Here is a 20,084-nt window from a genome sequence, read left to right as displayed (position 1 = left end):
GGCAATTACCTAATTAGACATCAATTAATCCACAGCCTTCAGGTCGGCAGCCGAGAATGACCTGTGGAGGAATGACAAAAAAAAAATGGAAGCATGGAGATTAATGGAGGGTGAGTGGCAGAGGTTGCCATACATTTCAGAAATATCAAGAAATATACTAAAGTGCTTTTCATAATTAACAGGTAGGAAAATAATTGATTGCGACAGGAAAGCTTAATCACTCCGCTCGATAACCAGGATATTAGCGTTGAGTAGATTAATTCAATTATGTAATTAAGGCTGAAGCTTTAGAGTTGATTGAAGTCGAACGGCCGGCTCACCTTTTGTGTCTTTTACTTTTATGGTCTCCATCCACGCCGAGGTTTTTTTTTTTTTTTATCACTGAGACAGGAAATGCACGGGAACCTTCTTGTTTGTTTTTTCTTTTTTATTAAACAGAGCAATTTCACAAACAGCAGTTAGCTTGAAAAATTACATTCAAATGTGCAGCTGATCACATGTAAACACTGCAGGAACAGAAGGAACAGTCTTTTTTTTTTCTTCTTCTTCTCTTTTTAACAATCTGCATTCTGTCATCTTTGAATTCAAATGTACAAACTGGAAAATCAACTGTACACACAAATCCCGGAACACTTTGTAACAACGAGCACTCTTGCTATATTCGCCCTTGTCGGAATACTTCATTAGCTTAGCGTAGGTTCGGCACCCCTACGACGCAAAATCCCGGTTGCGGTTCAAAAAACGACCTCAGTACCTCGGAGTTGGACAAACCGAATCGTCAGATTTGGGTTTGTAAAAGGAGCACAGACCGCGTAGACTTCACCGAAGCACGTTGACGTGACGACACGACACATTTCTCTACAAAGTGGCAAGACGAAAAGATGCTTGTGTGCAGGTTTTAATTCACTCCCATCGACAAATACTGTTTTAGCTCTCCATCTGGTTAACACTTCGTGGGTGAGGTGGGGGCGGGATCATGGGGCACAATGTGAAACACTGCTCCAGTTTATCCAAGTGCAAAAAACAAACAAGACGACAACAACAACAAAAACTCGATTTATGGCATAACTGGCGTCACAACCGAAGCGCCACAACACAGAAGACCAACACAGTTCAGGCAACATTACGAGGTTTGAGTCTGCCTTCAACGCACGCCACTGGAGCAGCATCCATTAACGCTCTCCTACACAAGGAGGTTTCATCGGAATCAGTGACTGCGGCACCAAAAACAACAACAACAAAAAGAACTATCGACCCTGAATATTCAAATCACGAGGTCATCTGAAAGGTTATCGTCCATCTGAAAAGGTCTGTTGCCTTTCAAATTAAATTTATCTCCCCAACTTATAAGTGCAATGCCTGGTAATGCTTGTGTAAACGCTCATGAAAACGGGGAGTCGGATTTCCCAGCAACACTGAGTTCAGTCAAAAAAAAACAAAAAATAATGGCGGCCATTTCTATCTACCTGCCAAAAATACTTTCGTACTCCAGCAGTATGAGCTCCACTATCTGGTTCTGGTAGACCATGTGGACGGCGATGTTGCCCGTCTCCGTCTCGGGCCGGAGGAGCGTGGGTCCGAAAACGATGGCCACGCTCTGGGTGGTCATGCGGTTGGCTTCGCCGTGGTCTATCACCCTGAGGGAGGACACGGGTAAGGGTTTACCTATCGAATCAACTTGGTGTTCATCTAGAAAAACAAGATTACAAGCCAGTCTGGAGGCTCAAGATTGAGTGTGAAGACAAGGCTCGGAACGCCGCCGACGCTCCGGGCGAGAGTAGAGCAATAATAGTGGTTTTAAATAGAAGCTACATCCTTTCGTGCAGATGCACAAAACAATAACATATTTATGGGGGAGAGAAAATAAGATCAAATCCGCCCGCTTGATATAACGTAGTCCTCCATACACTGAATGTCACGCTGTAAATTCCGCTACTTCATAGGTACTAAATTACAGCAAATGCAGAGCCATATAAATGCAAATGGGAACGCTAGGAAAATGTCACCGGGAACGTATGATGCCGCTGCTGCTGGGTAAAAAAAAAATAAAAAATAAATCAGTTTTCACACTGCAGATAATAAGCTAATAAGCTTTAACTTGAAACATACTTCCAACTAATTATAATTGAATAAATACTGTGATTTTTCCTTAAGTTGGGCTTTTCTGAAATTTATGAACCATAAATTGGAAATTATGATGCAACTTACCTGCGCAAATGTTTGAAAAGGACTTGCATTGTGTCGTGGTTAGGTTTTGGCAACTTCTTTATCAAGTCTATAATTGAGTTCACTCTCTGCTTGTAGTCAGAGCATTCTGAAGCACAAAAACAGGCAGGCGGTGAGGGAATTCATATGCGTATAGCACCACCTTGTGGCCATATTGGAAACATAAATCAGGTGGAATAGAACTGTTACTCACTAATTGCATTAAGGAAATCATTGAAGGATCCATAAGTGAATAGAGGTTCTGGAAGTTCCCGGAAGAACATTTTGAGTGCTCCTGTCGTGACGTGGATGTCCTCCCACTTGATGTCATCAAGTTCCACCTTCTCGTCTGATGGAGGGAAGGAAATTGGATGAGACAGGTATGAAAAGAAAGACTGACATGTCTACAGATGATTGTGTCCTACCATGGTTCACAGCAAAACGGAGCTTCTGTATCACCGCCAGGTTTCCGCTGACTCGATACAAGCCATCAGTACTGAGACCTAGAGGACAACAATGGGAGTGCATCCTGAACTATTCAAGATGATATCTATATCTGGCACGAATAGTTTTATATTTCAAAAGACAGGTGACGAGGTGGATCATACCTGTGTTCTCCACATGGTCAATGCACATTTTCACAAATTTGGGCACGGATGTGTTCTCCCGCTGGCACAGGTTGCTCAAACTGCAGCCAAAAACCTGATCTGAAGGATGAACCAAAAGTTGATATTCCCTGCAGTGTTTTTCCAAACATGGTGCCTGCTACTCGAGTGCTCGGGCTACCTTTAATGTAGCCTTTGTCTTTGACCGCCTGGTAGGTAGGTCGGCGTGTCAAGAACTTCTTGAGCTTTACCCGAGTTTTTTTCTGGTCGGATGAGTCCATACTGATAGAGGTCTTCATCACAACTAAAAGAATCAAAAACAATGTGAAGGTATGGCTTAAGATAAAAAAAAGTTGGCCTCACCTCTGTTCTTCTTTGAGTCTTTCTCTTTGTCCTGTTTCTCAGCTCCTGGAGAGTCGGGCATATCGTCCTCGATGGCCTCGTCCGACTCCCACACCTTCATACAAGCAGGTTAGATTCAGTTTTATGCATCCCACCACTATGACTAAGTCCACTCACATGTGTGTTAATGGTCTCGGTCAGGGCCCGGTACCAGTCGTTGATGACGCTGTCAATCTCGGACTGGATCAGCAGTTCTGTCCCCTGACGTGTCTTCAGCTAAGGAAGCCAAGTTAAGAAAAGATCAAATTAAGATCGAGTTTCTGAGCCAACTTGTGTCTATATTTAATACCTCAATGACATGCTTCTTGCTGGACTTGTCCTTGGAGGCCCATTCCACGGATCCCCCGCGTAAATCGACGGAAAATTCCGGCTTGGACTGGTTGCTGCCAAACTTCTGAAATGCAGTGACGCGATATAAGCGATGACACCACAGAGATGGAACAGAAAAAAAAAAAAATCAAGTCAAGCAGTTAATTGAAAAATACGTGTGCTGCTTAAGGGCTAAATGGAATTAATTCGATCAAATATGTTAATGACTTGTTTTGTTTTGTTAGGCAGGCAAATCATTGTTAATAATGTTATTGGGTCAAGTTGCTCAGATGAGAATAAATGGTCACAATTATTTTCTACATTAGCACCACCTCCGCTTCTGAAATATTATTTTTACAGTTCAACCCTCGAAAATTAAAAACAAAGCGGCACATATATTAAAAATGCTCAAAAATCAAATCACGAGCTCTCCCGAGTGAAGTGTGGCGTTATTTTGAAAAATCTAGTTAATAAAGGTTAAAGGTGAACTGTTAGCATGCAATGAAACACACGCTAGCCCAAAACAGCCTTTGTGGCGCTAAAGTTTACATAGGAGACAGCAGGACGAGGCTTGACTGATTGCTTCCAGTTGCTAAGAAGAGTGAGGAGCAGCTCGGGGATGGAGCCATTGCGGTAATAAGACTTCAGGAAGGAGGAGAAGGGGGGGGAAAAAGGAATGAACGGAGGATGACACTATTTATTGGCGATGAAGTCTCAGAAGAGAGAGCTTAGCGGAACCTGGACCCGTAATTACGCACCCAGCTAGTACTTCCACCTTGACCCTTTGCAAAGAGGAGGGAGGAACCCTGTAAAACCGTCCACGAGGATGCCCAGTTCTTCCTGGATACCAAAGAAAAAAGAAAAATATTGAGAATGTACAGCAAAGTTCTCCAAGTCCGCACGTCAAAGCTTCCTACCTGACTTTTTTTCCATTCTCTGTGATTTTGGTGACATTTAGGACTCCGCACTTTTCTGATGGCTAAGGAGGAACAGATAAGCAAATCAGATTCCAAACACACACTCGTACACAAAGAGCCACACAATTCATAATTGGAAGTTCTACTGTGGATATTGGTTAAAAAAAAAAAAGTATTGTGGTTAAGCTAGAGATGGTCACATGCTGAAGATGATGAAGAAGTGAATGGGGAGAATAAAAAGATGATGGTGGTGGTGGTGGTGCAGTGCAATGCAAGCTGGGATACTAACAGTCGAGGGGTGCTTAGGAGATGATGGGCACGAGTCAGAGTCGGGAGAGCTCAGCTTGGGCGCCGAAGCACACTCCTAACAACAAGAGGCACCACATGAAGACTATAAGGCAAACTACAGGTGTCAATGAAGTCAGAAGGTTAGAGAGGGAGAGGAAGGTGGATCAAAAACCTGCTATGGAATTAGAACATTGGGTTGCAAACTTGCATGTTACATCAAGAGGAACAGAAAATTTGAATTTGAGTAGATTGCGTGCTGTTAGTTGTTAGTCAGCTTTCGAATAATTGTGATCCAATCAAATTTCATTTTTGTTAATATACATTTTAGTTCATTAGAGAGGTATGTACTGCTTAGTAAATTACTTTCGGGTTAAGTAGTTGCTGGAAAATTTTTAATCAAGCAATCATAAAGCGTCTGAGTCGAACGCAACAATCTATTTTACTGACTTGACTCCAATTCCAGGAAGCCGTACCTTGTCGTTGAGATCAAGAACGTAAGTGCTGTGCCTCCACTTGGTGATGATAATTGGGTCCGGCTGCTTCCTCTCCAAGCTCCGACTCTTGGGGGCCTCACCGGACTGAGGGGACATGTTGTACTGCGTGCAGAGAAGATCAGACCGTAGAAACTTCCGTGATACTTCCATCCAAACATTTGGAAAGGTAACATTCATGAATACCTACCTTGGGTAGTTCCCATTCAGACCTGGATCCGTCGGCATTGTAGTAGTAAGGTCGGCCTTGCTCATCAATGTGTTTTATCCACTACAAAGAGGCAGCAAAGGCCTGTAAGTAGTCAGCCGCCATTATTAAATTGACACTTTACCTTCTCTTGGGTGTATTCGGAGACGTAAAGGGTGTGCCCATGCTCATCCAGCTCTTCAAACCAGCCTCGAGGGGGCGACCCGTACTGGTTGTCAGACACACTGGAATGGGTGCTGAGACAGTTTTCCTCCGAGGAAAGCAGCTATTGACAAAAACATGTCAAATAGTTCAATTCAGTCCACTTTTGTTCCAAAAAAGTCGAGTCGGCATTATCCAGAATCCAAAAGAACAAGGGAGCAAATCATTATAATGTTGTCGAGTCGACATTATCCAGAATCCAAAAGAATAAGGGAGCAAATCATTATAATGTTGTGGGTGGATTGTTATTATCAAACCATTAAAACATTCAATCAGTCATAATTTGACTTGGAGTCTGACTGATTAACAGAGCCCAGCTTGCATTTTAATTTATGAGCCCCGTGCTGGTAGTATTATTATGCAAATAAGCACTGTTCACATTAAATATTAATGTAATGCAGCAAAATACCACATGAGGGTGCTGTTGGACTGTTAAGAATACAAATTAATCCGCAATCAGCTCCATTACTGCTTATAATAACAAAAAATAAATTTTAAATGCGAGTTATGTACAGTGTGTCTTAAAAATGGAACCTATATTTGATGTTTTTAATTCCATCATGCCTGAAAAGAAAGCCTAAATGACACTTTGCTTTTTTCCCCCCCTTGGCCTCGCTTACCTCACTCTCCGCCGAGGCTTGGCTTTCCCCCCGGAAGCTGCTGCTGCTGCTGCTGGTGGTGTCCCGGGTGCGTGGCGGTTTCCACGTGCGCTCCCCCGTGGCTCGGTTATAGTAGAAATGCCTGCCACTCAGGTCTTTGTGTGTCTCCCAGTCGCCATGGATGTGGAGAGGCGAGGCGGAGGGCACGGGCGGAAGGCTGGACAGGGAAATCTTAAGCTCCTGGAGGTTGGTGTAGACCGGCGAGTCTGACCTGCCCGGACCCGTAGGCGATGTAGCCTGGAGGAGGAAAGCAAAATTTGAATCTTCTCTTAATCACATTATTTGTTCACTATTCCAGAAAGCATGCATAGAGAAACCAAAGACCACATTAATACTACAAACCCAACATGTGTTTTTCTCTCGAGATCAAAACCCCGGCAACGTTTAAAAGGTCACTTCACAAAAGCTAGAAAGCATCGTCTCCATGGCTACAGCTCATCTCATGATCAAGGCTCTTCTGGATGTTTGTGAAAATTGCCTTGGGGGGTTAGAGGCTGATTCCAGCATCAGGTATCTTGTTAACAAAGCAGTCCAAGAATTTAACACCAATACAAAATCTTAAAATATTTCTCATTTCTTCCTCAGATCACCTTGCATCCAGAGCTCTTCACAAATACGTCATCATCATCCTCCCCGGCCTTCCTGTAACCTCTGAATATACGCCACATAGTGATGCGAGGTGGCTGCCAAGCGGGACGGGAAGCACGATGACCCTCGCCTTCACCTTTTTTCAATCGCACCCGAGCGTCTGGCGCTGCGGCGCGAGACGGAAAATGAAGGAAGCGAAAAAGCGCCGAGAGCAAACGGCGTTATCTCTCGCGTGCACACTGCGGTGGCACAACAGGAAATAGTGCTGAAATATTAAGATCCCTTTTTTCGCAGGATTAGCCAGAAGAACCAAATTTGGTCACTTGAGTGGGTGGTTTAACATCAACCTCGCATGCCTCGTTTATGACGACATTTTCGTGTTTGTTTGAGACAAACGAGAAGCTGCTAAATGGACTGGAAGCAGCTGATCGACACGACGGGTCTCTGACAGGTTCGTGAATGTGAAAAGGGGGGGAAGGTGGGAAGTGGAAATGAGACGTCGGTGGAGTCAGATTGAGGGCAGGTGTAAAGAGGAGCGAGAAACGGGTCAAGGCAAGGGCAGTGGTGTTTGTAGTACTAGCGCATGTCCACTTGGTGACTCGCAAGAGCTGGGGTTAAAGGTCTGGGGAGGGTCCCCATCCTGAGGGGGAGGGGCTTCTATATATGCACACATGGCAAAGCATTCTGCTGCATCACCGTGGCAGCCTTTGAGACACGTGGTGCTAGTGCAGCACTTTGCACAAGAGCCAAAACTATTCCGTCACTTTGCTGCAGTATTTTCCCGGATTTGCTTTTGGTTGGATTGCAGTGACAATAAATGGATTGCTTAACTCGTGAATGGTGTGGCATGAAGCATCAAAAGGTGGATGATAGGCAGGTGCTTCCATCTCGGGTGCATCATTTATGCATGACGCATTAAATATTTGGGGGGGAGACACAGAAAAAACGGGGGGGTCCGCATGAGTTTCAAATTGTCCTTTACTGCTCAGTATGATTGCCAAGCTAGCGTGGATGCTAGCGGGTGAAATTAGCACATGCAGCCCGCACCCACATCTCCCTGGAAACATTGTGAGAGCAGCACTTTGTTCCAAGCATGTCACTTCCAAATGAGCAAAAATAATCAATACCCGCTAAGATGCAACTGCCCCGAAAAGCATGATCGCTTTTGTTTCACAACTCTCCCCACACAGTAGAGAATTAAAACGACATTCCGCGTTTAAGTGAAAGGTCCACTGTCTCCGGTTCCAGGCGGTGCCAAGATCGGTGTCACAGCTCGGAGCACGCGTTCGTTCGTTCGTTCGTTCATCTCTCCTCTCACTGTGTTGCATAATGTGATTGTGTAATTGAATTAGATGAAAACTGCTTAAAGGAAGAGTGGTGGCCCCGGCTGGAGAGGTGCATTGCTGAATGAGGGCTTTGTGGCTATGGAGACGCTCGGTCAACAAAGCCACTTTGCTGCAGGTTTAAAGGCAAACGTAGGGAGGGGAGGGGGGGACACCCCCTCCTTGGCGTTACATCAATCCACTTGGGTTCCCTTTGTCCTAAATTGTCCTTTTTACCGCACAGCCCTTCACTTCTGTCGATTCTCTGTAAATAAAATCTGCTTTTGTTCTCCAACTGCATTTCGAGGTTACCTTGTTGATCATTTTTTGCTTCGGACAACGCCCCACCGCCTCCTCTCCGCTCAAGGAGGTACGATGGTCTCGCCCGTATGACCGGATTAACCTACATTTCCACCTCGATGAGCAACGGTCAGACCACATTGGCCCAGTCGCCCATCACGGCATTTGTGGCATATTGCAACCTTCGAGCCATCACCATCCATCCACAAAATGGAGCAGCATGGAACAGGTTGAAATAAAAAATGCTAATCCCATGCAAATATGGATCTGCGAGGAGAAAGACGTGACTCGGGCGCCTAAGTTAAAAAAAAAAAAATGTTGGAAGTGACTCAGCAGGTTTTCAGTTAGATTCGGCAGGATGGCGACGGCTAATTTAATTTCACAGATCGGGGCGTTTCACAACTTGACTGCGATGTGCGTAATAGATTATAGCATTAAAATGTCAGTCAGCACACTGCTGCTGTTGCTTGGCTACGACAGACTTCAAGACTCCGGGAATGAAACAAACTATGTCAATCGCAGAAAGGAATTGAGCATTTTGTCGGTGGCGTCGATCCAATTGGATTTTCCTCCTGAGATGCGAGCAGGGACAGATTTTGAGGACGGGGGGGAGCCTGCAGCCATACGATACGTGCATATGGGCATGCTGTTGTTGGTCAGGGAGCACAACATTCTTGCAGTGAAGCTGTCACTTCGGCAGTATGAGCAAGATATACTCGAGCAAACAAATCCAATCTGGGGCATGATGTTTTTTTTTTTTTTTTTTCCAGAAGCAGCCAATGGATCAAAGATTCCAGCTTCTATTTGGGGGCTCAGCTCAAGCTGGAGCGTAAAATCAAACGCCAGTGAGCCAGATTCCAACTGACACCTCCTCTATAACTTATGTTCTTTTTTTTTTTTTTTAAAGCATATGGAGACATCCTTTAAGCACTGAAAAAGAATCTGAATATCAGTGAGCAGCAGAGTGTTATCGTTTGTGATCCAAGGATTCGAACCTACTGTCAAGCAGTAAATAAAAAAGAATGTGTGGGCCATAAGATGTGCAAATTGAGTTCAATGCACAAGCTATGCGAGAATATTTTTTCTCCGGGGATGTCTCAGGTTGGAGATGAACACAGAAGGGAGTCACTGCGAGCACACTTTCCTCTCCCCCTTCTGGAACATACTCCATCTTTAAAGCTGCGTGGAAGCCTAACAGTCACAAAGTACCTTCTGTTCTGCAAATAGTGAGAAAAAAAGAGCCAGACAGACATAGATGGGGGGGTCAGGATGAAAGAGTTACATAGCAATCTGTTCCTCATACAACGATGCAAAAAAAAAAAAAAAAAAAAAAAAAAAAAAAGGCAGAACAGGACGCGATAAAGTTTACGGTGCTGTTGTTGAATATGGATGGAAGAATTACTTTAAACATGGGCTTTAAAAAAATGGTAACCTCTGTTGATGCTATATTGCTCAATAAATTCTGAGCAATATACAATTTTATATTATTATTATTATTATTATTTTGTCTCTTCCTTTGTGGCAGCAATTGTGAAGTGGACGCAGACTTAGCTAGCAGCACTCCATAGCAGACAGCTGAGATTTTTAAGCCTGGAGAGTTAATGACTAATCCTGACCTAAAGCCTACAGCGTGATTGGTTTGAGCCAATTATACAAGGTCCCTTCCCTATTTTGCTGATTGGCTGGCGAGAGAGGCAGAATGGGGGGGGTTGCTGAAACTGGCAGTCTTGGGATGGGGGAAATTTGATTATTTAGTGACAGTAAAGGATTTTGATACATTGTAGTCCACTGCATTGGCACTCTGGAAGTGATGAGTCAGTCTCCACTCAAGGACGTTCCGGATGGTATGATGACATCAGTGGCAACGTATAAATTAAACAACTAAGCGTGGCGATGGTGTGGGGTGATGTGATTGCAAAAACAGCGAGGGACAAAAGGGCTCTTGGTACAGACTAAAACAATAGTAAGGACTTCTTATGTAAACAATGGAGAGAGTAACTACATACAGCAGGGCAACCTTAACAGCTGTTGTGTCTGTGGAGGAACATTACTGTAAATAATTCGGAGAGGGTTTGGAAAAAAAAAAAAAAAGCCTACTGTGAAGAAAGCTGAAGAAGCGAACACAATCACCTGCACAGACCTGAGTACCTAGCACCTCAAGGGATTGTCACATCACACAATATCAGCGCTGCTTGCTGACAAAGTCAGTCCTCATCAGCCGAGCATCCAAGTTGAACTGCGTTTCCCCCGCAGTCAGGTGAAGGGTACAATCCATCAGTTACTTTGAAAGACACTGACACAAAGAACTATCAACCTCTTGTCTGATGCAAGTCACAGACAAATCAAAGTTGGCTAACCAGGTTCCTTCAAAAACAATTCCAGGTTCTTTCAAAAATAATTGATGGTATGACTACAAATCACAGCAAAAAAAAATTACCAAATTGTATGATTATATGAATAACTAGTCCCGGCACCCGAGACTGGTGCTCAAGTGAACTTCAGTCTTAAGAAACTGTGACAAGACCAACTAAGACTTGTTCTACTTTTACCTCAGCCAAGCAGCCTAAGCCGTATATCACATTCACTAAGCAGCTCCATGGCCGTTACAGAAAGATTGCTACTTACGATATAATGTGGGCTCCTCAGGTAGGAAAACATGGTCCAAAAAAGTCTATTCTGATAACTAAGGATATCCAAACCGGGTCAAGAAGGCTATGGTGGCTTATTTACCTTACCGCTTTCAGAACCTGGTCCGACAGATGAGAAGAGACGCCGACGGTGGCTGATTACAGGATCTTAAGAGATTTATTTAGAACAATGGCGCTTAAATGGGAACACTCATTAGTCGAGTGACCTGACTACCTTACGCAGATGGGGAAAAAAGGAGAAGAGATAGAGAGAGAAAGCAGATGAAGATGTAAAAGTAGAAAAAGACAGAGAGGATTGCTTGACAGGTGGCCAAAGTTCAGTCACAAGGTCAAACAAGGTCAGAGTTTGTGACCCTGGAGCTATCATGCCTGTGGTTCACACGCCCCATTTGCACTCGTACACTATTGGATGGATGAGTCTCATTACCAACAAAAAAGGGAACAATATACTTGATTTGAAAAGGGATTCAGTGTTTGAAGAAAAAAAAAAAGGTTTTCCAATAATAATAGTGATGAATTAAATTACAGGTTTGGAAAAGAACAAAAGGAGTAGCAACGTGCCGAACGTACCATTGTAATCTCAAATTGTGGAATTGACAATAAGAAAATGGAATCAAATGCTAATGAAATTGAGAATGGATTATTTTATGGACAGGCACATTTCAGCTGCGAGAGGCTGTCAGCACGGACCCCCTACTGAGCCGCCTGACATGTTCACAGCTCGTCGACTACGAGGAAATGGAATTGCCACAGGCAGAGGGAGAAAACCCAGAACGCAGCAGGCAGTCGGGTCAACTCATTCTTTTTTTTTGGTCCACTCCCTTTTTAGGTACACAAAGGGACCAAAATGGAAAAACAACAAAAATCACCGGTTAGCACAGATTTACCTTCAAGTCCAAAACAATGTGAATACAACCAGCATACACATTCTCAAATGGGTCAGCCAAGCAGCTGGTCGGGCCTCCCCTCTTCGTGCCCTTTCCCCTTTTAGCCAACCGCAGTAAAGTTCCAGTAAGCTGCTACTATAAAGCTATTGTCGAGAATAGTCCGTGGCAAAAAAAGGATGCCTTGTCATCTATACAGCCAATGTTCACAATCAGAAAAAAAAAAAAAAGAACTGCATCGTCAACAGACCACATATGAAATAATCATTTCTCCCTTTCACGTTACCGAAAACAAACACACAATTTTAATATTCCAATATAATGCTTCCTAAAATGCATTTATTGGCAAGCGGCTAAAAAGCATCGAGAGTAACGGACCATATAAAGGAAAGATTGTAGTGCATGATTGACTTTAGGGGGGTGGGGGGGGGTTAGAGAGAGGTTTAACACAGGAATGTGTTGTACACAAACCCTTAATCCAGATATGTAAGAAGATTGCATTCTAGTAGTACGCGTGTGAGGCGGGTGAGAGGGTTTTGTGGGGGTCTGTCCAGGCCGTAAGCTTCTCCATCCCATGGCTGGTGGTGCATGGCTGTGAACAACCTTCCCGGTAGTAGCACCATCAGCTATTTTGGTCAGCTTTGAGGAAACGTGCGAGACACAACAGGAAGACCCCCCCTAATAAGCAGACATGTCGTGTTCTAATTGGATTTGAGCAGAAATAACAGTTACGCTGCAGAAGTTTGCAGTCGGCTTGAGAGTCATTGTGTTCTGGAGAACTCTGGCACCACTAAAGAAAGCTTGGCACGAGTCAACCATGCGGAGAAAGCCTCCATAGCCCAAACACGGTTGCTGGATTACTTCCCCCATCTCGTGATGTAAGCAAAACAAGGGAGAATGTAGAAGTCACAAATCTACTCACCCAAAGTTGGCCAGTGGGGGGAAAAGGCTTATTATCAGCTGCTGAAAAGGCTCGGAGAACATCAGTTACATAACTGCGCTCTGAGCACCTGGTGTCTTCAAGCATCCCGAATTATTCACAAAGCCAGAAATGAGCTCAATAAATCTCTCACATAGCCATGTGCCAGCATCCCGCTGCCAAAAATTTGTTACACTGATATCCATACCGACAAGGTCTTTTGGATCAGAATTGAAGACGAGTACTCTTGCGAGGGCAGGGGAAGAAGCTTAGGAAAGATAAACAACCGCTTCTTACCTGCTCTGGATACATGCTTTGCCAGTTCACTGAGTTGCGTTAGTGAGTCAGGCCCAGAAAGATCCACAGTGAGAGACAGGAGAGGGACTGACTGACCCACATAGCGCAATGTGGGCTGAGAGGAAAGCGAGCGATGCTTTGGCATTATTCGATCCCGAAATCAACACTCGGCTGCCTCACTACTGGTTGGAGAGAGTTGTTTGATGGACAAAAAGACTTACCCGGTTGGTTTATATCATGACTAAATTACTAAAAACAAAGTAATTAAATACAGCTAACCCTAACCCTAACCCGGAGATGATTTAATCTTTTCCATATACGCACTTTTTCAAAGGTGTTAAAGAACCTTAACCCTAGAAAACAGACAGGATTCTTCCAAGCACGATTTGTCAACATCAGTTCTTAAGGTGGTCTTGAAGCCTGACCCCCTGGGGGCTTACCGACTTGATCCTCCTGCGGTAACACGGAGGTACAGATCAGAAATGACAGGGGGGGGGGTGGTCGGACAAAGTAGACGCAAGGTCGAGGATGTCCGTTTCCTTCATTGAGAGAGCAGACCATGGAGCAGTCACATGAAAACAAAAGGTGCACTATACTATATTGGATTAGATTACGAGCAGTCTGATTTTTGGAGGAGAGGACGAACTTCCATTGACTTCCTCGCTGTACAGTACTCTGTGTGTGTAGGCACCAAGGCAAGAATGTCAAGTATGTAGTGGAAAACAAGCTCGGGCCTCCTTTTCAGTAAGCCTATTGGCTAAACGGAGAGATTACAGGGGGCACTGACAGCGGACAAGACATCCATAGATGTCATATCTTTTTTTAACTGGGCCCGTTATGTAAGAGTATGTATTTTGCTTGACCTCACTTGAAAGACTTCTTGGAACTTGGTTAAGCCGCTCTGCCAACGGAACCGATTTTTGTAAAAATATGCACGAACTGTACCGTTTTTATTTTAGCGTGTTTAGGATACAGTGGAGCGAGACGCTTCCCGGGAGACGTTTGTTTCAAAAGACCGGCACTTCGCGAGAGGGAAAATCACTCTCCAGTAATTATGGAAGTCACTGCTTTAAAGCAGCAGCAATAAATTATTCGAGTAGTCTATTCACGCACGCTGCTCATAAAAATATTGCATATTTGATTTGTTTAGCATTTTCATGAGGCCCTTAGATAGAGGCCGAAAATTATCTGGAGAGAGACAGACAAACAGGGTGAAAGGCCAGAAGTGGTTGTTAGAAATTTGATTGTGTGAGACGGCATTGCGGCGAGGTTGGGGGGGGTTGGCCTCTCAAGGTCGTGCGCCGCCTCAATCGCAATCGTGGGATGACTAAGTGCATGGCTGACCACTGGCTCCATAGGGCAGAGCCACAGACAAAAACTCACTTTGGACCACCGCATCTTCCCACTTGCGTGGTGACACATCTATGAGAGTGGAAAACGATGATGTGGTCTCTCACGCATTACCACAGGGAACAGTGTGGCCATTCATTATGTCACCGTGCTTTGGAAAGAAAAGTACCATGATGAACGCATCGGAATCACACTTGTATAATTTGCAACATGTAAAAAGGATGAGCCAACTCTACCAGTAATAGCAGCTTATCTGTGACAGGAGGCATAAAAAATAAAATAAAGGGTTTTCCCTGCTCACTTACTATGAGACTAAGAAAGGCGGGACAGAGAAGGAAGGGGGGGGGGGGGATCCACCTGCCGCAAAATCTACATCCCGGTATTAGCCCAAGCCGTCTGCTTCTTATCCGACCCGATTCAAGGCCGGGAAAAAAAAAGAGCGCTGAAATGCAAATGTAAATGGCTGTGAGGGAAATGTGTTTATTTTGCCACAAGTGGTTGGACAGGCGTGGAATTCAAAATGGTTGGCGTGCGACAGAAAAAAACACATCTATTTTCTCGGCCCTTGGGGATCTTTTAGAGGATGTAAATAATGACCTGGCGTTGTAGAGTGTGTCCATTTTCACTTTGTGACATTGACACATCCATACACAGCCTCTTTCACACAGTGGTCCCCACAGTGGGCGACTGGGGGGGCTACAAACAGATCCTCCCTCTGATATGACCTACTTTCCATTCAAGCCTACCGCTCTTTGTTCCTACCATGGTGGAGGAGGCTTCTGCTGCCCATGGAACAAAGAGCACAAGCAAGCATTGGGAGCCTTCAAACAAGCTGACCTTGCCCAAATAAGCCACCCCAAAAAAAATTGGCTTATGTCGGCAGTTCTGGATTTTTCAACTACCCGGTTTCTACAAACTCAGTTTCTACTAATTCAAAAAAAAAAAAGGAGATTTCAATAGAGACATGAAACAACATTTGCAAGGACTGGATTTGGCTGGACTTACCTGTCAGGAAAAGAAATCGTTTCTCCAGTATAAGGAAACTTAGAGTAATCAATCGTAATTAGCTAATTGCCCAATTTTCATCGACGTAGAACATAAACTCACATTGACAGATAATTTTCCAGTAAAGCAGTTAGCTTAAGGCTAATTCCTGAGATCAGTGTCTCAAGTAATCAATAACTCACCTGCAACAATTTTCACAATCTCTTTTGTCTTCACGTCTTACCTGCATGTGCTCCGCTGAGCTGCTACTGAGCTCATCGCCCGATTCAGAGTCGTTGCGGAGCTTGCCGAGTTCATTTCCTGGTAGGTCACATTGTGGGGAGATCTTGTCACTGTCTGAACTTCTGCTCTGGTTGTCCTCCTCTTTCATCGTAGGAGAGTCAGCTCCTATCTGTGGCGGAGTCAATTTATTGGCCAGATGATGATTATTGTTGTTGTTGTGAAGGAGCACCAGTTCGGCCACCACCTTGCAATTATGGGGGCTCCCCAAATTTTGGTTAGTATCCTTGGGCAGAGCTGGCGTCGTGACCCGGTCTGAGGAAGGTGACGGCGTGGAGGAAGGCGATGGACGCCCAAAGCTGGACATTTCTGGCTGCGGCCGGTTAAGGTTCTCATTTGATGGCGGACAGATATCCAAAACGGTAGGTTTGGCCCTCGAGGGTGGCTTTTGGGGGGGCATCAAGGCCCGCCGCACCTCTCGGACATACTGGGCGGGCACGTAGAAAGCCTTCGTGCCCTCGTCCTTCCGTACCTGCCACCAGTCCTCATTGGTTTTCTTCACTAGGATATAGCGCTCCCCTTGGCGGATGGTGACCATCTTGTCTTTGGCCTTGTACTCATAATCATATTCCACCTCGACATAGATTTGTCCCGGGGCAATAGCGAGCCCGTCTCTCTCCGCCATGGCTGCCAGGACAAGTGTTTTTAGCGCCGACCTCAGCTGCTCAGCGATCCAGGCCTTGAGGGCTCTTCATGTCTGACCAGGGAACTTCTGGACTGCGAAAGATAACACAGCTTAATGTCAACAGAAGCAGTTTAACATTCAAAATAAGTCCATTCAATTAAGAATGAGTAGAAAATTCAATTTGTTGAATGAAAATTGTCTCAATTTTAATCCACATTATTATCTCTCTTAATTTCCTCCAAGGGAACACCGTTCCCAACTTTCAATAAAACCAAACACAACCACAAAATCCTTCTCCTGTAACACGAGCATCAACTTCCAAACATACTGTGCATTAACCAGAGAAGTACTCAGTCACCAGATAGCTCTGGTAACCGATCCTACTAGCCTTGGTGGTGGTAAACGATCTCCCTGTGCGGCGGTCGCTAAATGCGATAACAACGTGATCCGACATGCAGACGGCGCATGCAATCCGATGACTACAATGACTCTTCAGAGAGCAGAATTCCTGCCGGCATCCCAAAATAACAGTTTGCGTGTCATCATCACGTGTCCCCCTTCTCCATAATTACACATGTAGGAATCTCATCAAATTTAAAATCCTTTATTTCAATTCAGGGCACAGGTAACATGTGGCCGGAGTTTGCTTTTAGTTAACCCGATAAACCCTCGAGACATTCCTGCAGCAACTCGTGAGTCACTGCGCCACTCAGATCAGATCCCCCCTCCCAAAAATAGCAGCCACTAAGGAACGACATCCTTAATGCGTAGGAAGCAAAAGCAGGTGCTTTTAGTGAGGCGTGAGAACATGCCGCTAAATCTATAAAAGGGGCCCAACCTCATGCAGAAGGAGGAAAATGCATTCTGAAGCTCAGACTGACAGCCAGGAATAGATCTACAGTGGGGAGAGCCGTCTGGGCCTTGTTTCCAAACTGTGAGCATCACGCACGTTATTACATAACGCCCCTTCGCTTTAAGTGTGCCTCTCGCTCTCGGTCGTCACACATGCTTGAACACATACAACATCATGCCCCGATGAACTCTCTCAAGGAACATTGGCTCTCTGATGAGTTGAATGAATTGCGTGTTAGGAGGATCCTCGCGTAACCCCCCCCCCGTCTTGGCACGAGCGTGCAGACTCGCAAAGTGATGTTAAGAAATTTCATTCACATCCGACGGAACAATTGAGCAGTCGTGATGACATCATAGGAGGAGGGAAAAAAAAAATAATCACAACTGACCAGTGGTCAGAAAATGAAATCAAATCTTAAGACTGATAAATAAATCTCCGTTCAGTAATGAAACTGCTGTGGTGTCTATTTCCGCAGGGCCCGGAAAACAAGTATTAGAATTGTCAGGGAAAATTAATCCCTGTCAACAAATATTGTAGACGTAAGGGATGTTCAGTGTGATGGGGCTTTAACAACAGTTTGGGAGGGGGAAAAAAAAACCTCGATGTCTTTATATTTCCTTGGAAAGCGCATTTTTACGCTGATTCGCTTCCTGGGAATTTGAAGTTAATTTAAAGGGAGTGGATTATGGGAAAATAAATTTTCTAATGTTGGTACAAAAAGTGTTCCTATTCATTGACTGTGAAATTTAACAGCCAAGGAAATATTTATGTCTATAATTTTAGACAGGTATTTGGCAAAAACATACTACAAATATGTTTATTGTGACAATTGAAGATTAAATTGTGAAATTCTTCAAGACTGAATTGCCTCAAGTTTAAATGCCACTTTTAATGGCCATCTGTCTTTTACTACATCACAGATTTTTAAACAATATATTTTTAGAGGTTTTCACAATTTACAAGCTTATTTTGCTTTTTAAAAATGTGTTGCTTCTACATTGCAGAGTATTGTTCACATTGTAGGTTAGCATTAAGTTTGCAAACTTTACACAAAATTATATGTTTTCATGATTGAATTCCTTGTGTATTGTTTTACACCAAAGTTCAATTGGGACTAACCACTTGAAGCAAGCATGCTTGGCCTCTTCATTTCTTCAAAGTTACATTATACGATGGTCACCCATGTCTTTTCTTTTTTTAAATATGGTGCATCTGCAGCGGATTTTCACCTACCTGTTTACAAAACGGACAGGTAAACAAAACTAAACTAGTTCCTGAAGATTAAAATACACCGAAAAACTGCTGAGCAGTTCAGGTAGGGATCCTGAACCTGTGCCCTTTGTCTGCACACATCTGCAGCTCAGCCACGGTGGCTGCATAAACACCGTGGGACTCGGACAGCCTTTGTCCCGGTGCTTCATTCAAAACAGATGTGGCAAGCAGACTCCAACATGTGCTTCTTATATTGCTGCAGCTGCATTTCAATCAGTCACTGCAGGTTATTCGGTGCCTATATGGACGTAAACATTAGGAAATGGGCGGTGGAGAAAAAAAAAAAACTGACAAGTATCTTGGGGTCTTCAATGTAAGTGGGTTGAGTTCCAGTAGGGAAAAAAGCTTGAGGCGGATAGCCGTGATAATCACGATCGCCTCCAGCCCGACAACAGCAATACAGCACAAAGCATTTCAATCCGTGTGATTTCGTAACAAAGCGCAACGAGTAGATATGCCCGAAGGCGAGGGAAGGACAGCCGAGGAACAAGCAGCACCTCGAGGGAGGCACGACTGCACGAGCACCCAACTGCAAAACGATGCAATAACTAGGCGCATGCCACCCATCAATTTGGACTCAATATGTCAAAGTGTCGCTGCAGTGATTCTCCCGTCACCGTGACAATTCCGAGAGGTCTCGCGTTTGGACAAAGCCGGGCAGGTTCACCGTGATAACGGCTACACAACCTGCGACAACGTGCGTAGCAACTAAGTAACTCCATACACAAACCCGCACATCAACCACAAAAAAATCTCCCCACAAACAAAATGATCCGTACTAACCTTGCAAAACTTAAATGGCGTTTCTTTTTGAGCACGAAGGGTGGCTGCAGAGGAAGTTTTTCCTTCTAATTCAGTATGGACAATTCTGTTGTAGTCCGCTGCGGTTTTCCAGGCTTGTTGGTCTGTTCACAATCCCCCGCTTCGCCTGAATTCTAGCAAGTTAGATGTAGCAACGCTGATCGTGTCCGGTTACTACCTTCACAATAAGAGCTTATTTATGAAGCGTCATTGTTTACGTCAGTGGTTAGAAAACTTATGTTGTTTATTTTTAAATTTTTAATTTCATCCTTTTCAGTCAGGGGTCGACCTAGTGGAGTCAAATGAAAAAGAAAACATAAACCTCTATTTTGTACATTCAGTTCAACTAACTGATTTTAACTAACGTGGCAGAAGTCAAAATATGACTTATATTATTTATAATATAATATTATAATATTTTAAGAGGTTGATGAATTTAAAAAATGCGCCTCATTATAAAAATACGTAGTTCTCAAAGATTTAGTGGAATTGAATTGGATATAAAAGTTAAATACAACTGAACTGTACTTGGGCAGTAACAATTATTCCAAGCTATTTGAGCATTTATTTTATATCCTTCAAATTCAGCTCAAAGTCGTACTAGTAGGCCAAAAAATGCTCACAATATCGTATTATGGTCTTCACAAAACGTTATC

General features: G+C 44.0%; 1 protein-coding gene across 6 annotated transcripts; it reads right to left on the bottom strand.

Moving 5' to 3' along the window:
- Positions 1-406: 406 nt before the first annotated feature.
- Positions 407-19,572, bottom strand: arhgap12b (Rho GTPase activating protein 12b). Of its 6 annotated transcripts, none has more exons than XM_049749985.2 (19): positions 19,411-19,572; positions 15,822-16,594; positions 6,247-6,522; positions 5,550-5,690; positions 5,408-5,488; positions 5,200-5,322; positions 4,728-4,802; positions 4,439-4,500; positions 4,280-4,361; positions 4,071-4,163; positions 3,502-3,606; positions 3,330-3,428; positions 3,174-3,267; positions 2,992-3,114; positions 2,814-2,912; positions 2,631-2,708; positions 2,420-2,554; positions 2,209-2,314; positions 407-1,637 (listed from the first exon to the last, which is right to left on the bottom strand). In XM_049749985.2, the coding sequence occupies exons 2-19, from the start codon at positions 16,500-16,502 to the stop codon at positions 1,463-1,465; spliced, it is 2,628 nt and encodes an 875-aa protein (XP_049605942.1). In that variant the 5' UTR covers positions 16,503-16,594; positions 19,411-19,572; the 3' UTR covers positions 407-1,462. The 6 variants fall into 6 exon arrangements, with proteins under 6 accessions (XP_049605942.1, XP_049605943.1, XP_049605944.1 ...); XM_049749986.2 differs by having other exon boundaries at positions 15,822-16,589; XM_049749987.2 differs by lacking the exon at positions 4,728-4,802.
- Positions 19,573-20,084: the final 512 nt, after the last annotated feature.

The sequence above is a fragment of the Syngnathus scovelli genome, chromosome 18 (assembly GCF_024217435.2).
Source record: "Syngnathus scovelli strain Florida chromosome 18, RoL_Ssco_1.2, whole genome shotgun sequence".
NCBI lineage: Eukaryota > Metazoa > Chordata > Actinopteri > Syngnathiformes > Syngnathidae > Syngnathus > Syngnathus scovelli.
The sequence above is the reverse complement of the archived record's forward strand: the minus strand, read 5'-3'. Positions and strand labels throughout refer to the sequence as shown.

Bases quoted from the DNA above. Each gene is read 5' to 3' on its own strand.
- arhgap12b (XM_049749985.2), bottom strand. From the start codon at position 16,502: ATGGCGGAGAGAGACGGGCTCGCTATTGCCCCGGGACAAATCTATGTC. The intron at 6,523-15,821 runs GTAAGACGTGAA...TTCCTCCTCCAG, and splicing joins GCTCAGCGGAGCACATGCAG to GCTACATCGCCTACGGGTCC. The intron at 3,115-3,173 runs GTGAGGCCAACT...TGATTCTTTTAG, and splicing joins AGACTCAAAGAAGAACAGAG to TTGTGATGAAGACCTCTATC.